The sequence below is a fragment of the Penaeus monodon genome, chromosome 33 (genome assembly GCF_015228065.2).
Source record: "Penaeus monodon isolate SGIC_2016 chromosome 33, NSTDA_Pmon_1, whole genome shotgun sequence".
NCBI lineage: Eukaryota > Metazoa > Arthropoda > Malacostraca > Decapoda > Penaeidae > Penaeus > Penaeus monodon.
The window spans coordinates 2,968,819-2,973,252 of NC_051418.1; the positions used below are offsets into that span (position 1 = coordinate 2,968,819).

The 4,434-nt window shown below is 34.8% G+C and overlaps 1 protein-coding gene across 2 annotated transcripts in view; it reads right to left on the minus strand.

The window, feature by feature from the left end:
- The window catches only part of LOC119593944 (RAB6-interacting golgin-like), a 13,065-nt gene extending 9,263 nt beyond the window's left edge, over positions 1 to 3,802 (minus strand). The window contains exon 1 of one of the 2 annotated variants that reach the window (XM_037942963.1): positions 3,710 to 3,802. In XM_037942963.1, coding sequence (XP_037798891.1) covers positions 3,710 to 3,791 — 82 coding nt within the window. In that variant the 5' untranslated portion in view covers positions 3,792 to 3,802. The remainder of the gene's footprint in view (positions 1 to 3,709) is intronic. The other variant, XM_037942965.1, reaches the window with a different exon arrangement.
- Between the last annotated feature and the right edge of the window lie 632 nt (positions 3,803 to 4,434).

The window sequence follows — 4,434 nt, forward strand, 5'->3', positions numbered from 1 at the left end:
GGCCCCTCTAACATTACTATTACATTCAAGAACTATATCAGCCAACAAATAAATATTTGTATTGTGTCCTCCTTTGATTTGTCCACTTCCTTATTATAAAATAAATGTCCAAACATGCAATGGGTTCAAACTGGATGCTGTGATCTGGACTCTTGGGGCCTGTAACCCATTTGTAGAATGGGTAGCTATTGCATGGCATTTATAGAACTATCTACACTTATTATATATGGTACTAAATACATGTGCACAAGTTAAACCTTTTCAATTACTTGATTAAGACCTGTGAAAATATCCCGACTATTCTGTGAAATATCTTGTTCTATCTTAAAATTGTTCTGTATCATGGTTCTGACTTCGCTTTATGCAATTCACTAAATAACTTGGCTATATAATAGAGAGAAATATCTTTAAAAATCCCTCTGATATTTCACAGTTGATTCTTTTCTTTTTCTTCATTTCTAATCCAACAAATGCAGCATAAAGAATTGGCTAGTGCCAGTAATGCAGAGTTGTTGGCATGCATTGGCAGTTTCCCCATTTGCACTCAGTTCGTCTGATATTTGAAGCACAGTATCAGGCACCTAATTAGCTACACCTCATAAACCCATGTTTCAAAAATTTGAATGCTTCCCTGCACTTCAGATGCCTGTATTTAATAGTGACATCAAACAAATGATATCACTACTATCTGAGAAAGACAAGCTCCCTCCAACGAGAGGGTTATGTCATTATGCACTGCTGTCCGTGACACTCTAAATTTCAGTTTGAATATTGAATTTTGTATGAACACTTTTATATCAACTAGGTCTATAGCCTGTGATCTGTGCTATCAAGTCTATCTTTTCATTAATATTTTGAAATAATTTTTTCGATAAAGTTGTCTTTTTTTACTCTTACATACCATAAGATGATAAAATATTTTTGATAGGTGCTGTTGAAGGATGAATTTTCTGCTTCTATATATTCATAATGTAAAATGTTTTACCACTGAGGTGTAGGAATAGTCTATTTATGAATTTTGTTAAATTCAGATGCAAAATATCAGTTTGACGCCTAACAAATTTGATATATTTTGGATATGATTGACTCTAGGCCCACTACATTTTTACATATATTCAATCTGGATTACATCCCACTTAACTATTTTAAAAATTGTTGCAAGTTTTGCATTGTATATTAGTAGCAACCTTTTTTTTTTTGGATGGCATCTATACAGGCCATGGTGAGGATGAGGCAAAACTCTAGATGGTACCTCAACATGACATGAAAATGGAAAATGCTCTGTTTGTGCACTATGAAGACATCGATTTTATGACTCAATGGTGCTACTTCTCAAGTCTTCCAAAAGTGGCCTAAGCACCTATATGTTCAATACTTTAATAATAGAATAATAATACCCTTGTCTAGAATCAGGACACCAACATTGTCTCCACATCTCTAATTCTGTCTTGTACTGGTAACCTTGAAATTAATACTGGCAAAGCAGCAAATGCATTTCAATTATCTGCTGATGCCAAGATGTTAATATAAGGAAAACAGAACAGTCCTCCTTTTCTCAAGTTTTAAATAAGCTTTCCATATATCATACTACTCATTAAATAACATGCAAACTAAGATACAGATATATGTACATAAATACCTAGTCTTCCTTAAAATCAAAATCAGTAATCATGCTAACATATATTTTTCATTTGCATCAAAGGTACATGTTAACACTCCTATAGTTCTATTGATCCTTGGGAATTTACTGACACTTTGAAACCTTTCATCTACCAATGAGGTACTGAAGACATCAAAATTGATGATATCCTACTCTATACAAATTGGAAAAGCTAATAAATATTTTCAAATGAGTCTCAAGTTTCTTAATGTAGTTTATCGTAAATGTCCCTGTTAAGAATCACTATGGCCTCCATGCCGTCACTGTTCTAGGGAAAGATAAATATATTTCCACTAGGTATTTCTGCAAAACTGAACTTTTAAGGCCACATCAAGTTTTTTTTTTCTTGTATAGCAGGCAGAACTGCTGAATATGTATGAGGTGGGAAAAAAATAAATAAAAATAAAGCTAGTCCAAATAACAGTTTTAGTGTTAGTTTTTCTTCTAAGTGCTGAAAAAATGTAGGTGGGGAAAAAAAAATTGTTTTTTAAACAAGTGTTTCTGGTCTTTAACCATATGGCTCCAGTAGGATAGCTCAGACTGATATCCTTTCATTCTACCTGGGTCATTCTATCCCAGGTTTTCAAGTACTAGGGGTATATGAAAGGAAATGGTCATAGGAACCTCTTCAACTGCTTGATGTTAGTGTTCTTTGAACTCAGTGGAAATTCTGAGACTTGGTTTGACAACTGGCAGATGTCCCAAGGCATGTCCGGCAGAAAGGTATGCATTTCCACACTGTAGACAATGGTAGAGTGGCCTGGTTGTCATGACTTTCCACTCTCTTTCTAGTGTAGTCAGTAACCCAATCCCAAGTATCAAGAGAAAGGATTACTGGAAAGTTTTCTTTTAGCGGGAATAATAAAAATAACAAGGAAACCATCAGGAATTACTTAACATTTTTCCACAGGTAATTACCGGTGGCCCGCAATGCAAGAAAAACAATTGGTGTAGCCTAAACCTCCCTGGCCATATTCTGTCAAAGTTCTGTCTTGTCAGAATAAAGATGGTGCAGTTTTGTCTACTAGAGCATTACAGGCACAGAAGCCTTGGTGACTGCTTGGAGCTTTGCTACTGGCATATAGGTGCCACTATTGATGTTCTGCCTTGAAATAAGGAGGGTTTTAGTGGGTTGGGTCCCCGAGATATTGCACATGAGTTATATACATCACACTCTGTCTAGCTATCAAGATTAACCAATGAAGGCAGGAGCCATGTGCAGTCAGCCACTCTGGTAAAAAAAAAAATAAACAAAATAGAAACATGTGAGTTTTTCCTGACTGTGATTTACATTACTTTCCAGGAAATAAAGCTACAAAGAGACTTTAAGCCTAGAGGCCACATAAGTGAACAAGTTTTGCACATGCAACACGAAACAGGTTCAACTGTAAGTGGCATGGATACTTGGAATCTGGCATTTGTGTCCAGTTTGATATATCAATAAGAGACACCATTCTGTGTTATTGGTAGATATCTTGTACCATAGTTGGTCGGTGTTGATGAAACTATAAAATAGGACTGCACATATAGTTAATAATTGACCATTAGTGTAAAATCCACAACACAGTGCTCATAAGGACACTTTCCTTTATCTACATAAAGTTATTGTCCCCTAAAACACAAAGAATTTCTTCCCTCCTGCCTAAACAGGAGAGTCAGCAATTGCCTGATATGCTCTTACTTTCTTACTAATCTTGCAATACAATAATTTCAAGGAGATAATTCGGAATAATATCACAAATGAAGAAATGGGTTGGATCCTTACTCTTGTAAGACTTTTTTTTCGGGGAACTCGATTTAAGAATACGTAAAATGTTTAATCAATCATCCCAAGACAGACTATGAAATCACGTCCACAATCTTCAATTAAAAACGAGAATATGTACTCAATTATATTATCTTAAATCGTTCTTCACGAAATAAACACAATTTTTAGTTTTCGAAGAACAACAATATCATTCAACGGCCTTTTTATCCAGTGACCCTCCTGATTTTTTATCATAACGCCTTTTCTCAACGGCAATGCAATAACTTTACACATCTGACTACCTTTAGCATTCTGCGTGCCATTTCCTTTTTGTAAATTAATAATATCCTCGTCCGTGAATCCCGTCCAGACTCGAGATGTCATTTTGTGTTTACATATGGACCGTCCGCAGGAATGCCAACTGCCAATACCAATATATATATTTTTAAATCCCCCCAAAAAGCATAAATTTACTTGAAAAATATTACATTATTACATATAATTAAAAATAATTATTATCACCCATCACATTTGCTTTGAAAAATATTTTTTATATTCCAACTCATCGTAATTAATTCCCTAAAATTGTTGGTACTTCTGAAATCTTGCCAGGTAGTTAGAAGGGATGATGACTATTAGTGTTGACATATTTTATCACGAATGAATTTCGTACTATATAGCTATGAGATATTAACCTTAAAAAATGTTTTTTTCCTAGCTCATTCACACTTTATAGAAGTAATTGAATACTCTCTATAATGGATCTTTATAATAACCTCGAGTTGAGGCAGCCAAGGAACTTCATTCGTTAAATCAAAAGTAATTTATATGTCACACATATCTAACACCTGTCAGAACAAGTGCAGCTTGTGATACGGGCTGAGGCAGGATGCAAACGGAGATTTCTGCGCTAAATGTTTAGCCTCCAAACATCTAACCACTGTACATGGGATCCAGTAATTGTATATGACTGATGTGATAGTTATAAAAAGTTTAAGAGATGTGGTGAATGCTCACATGTAAGAAA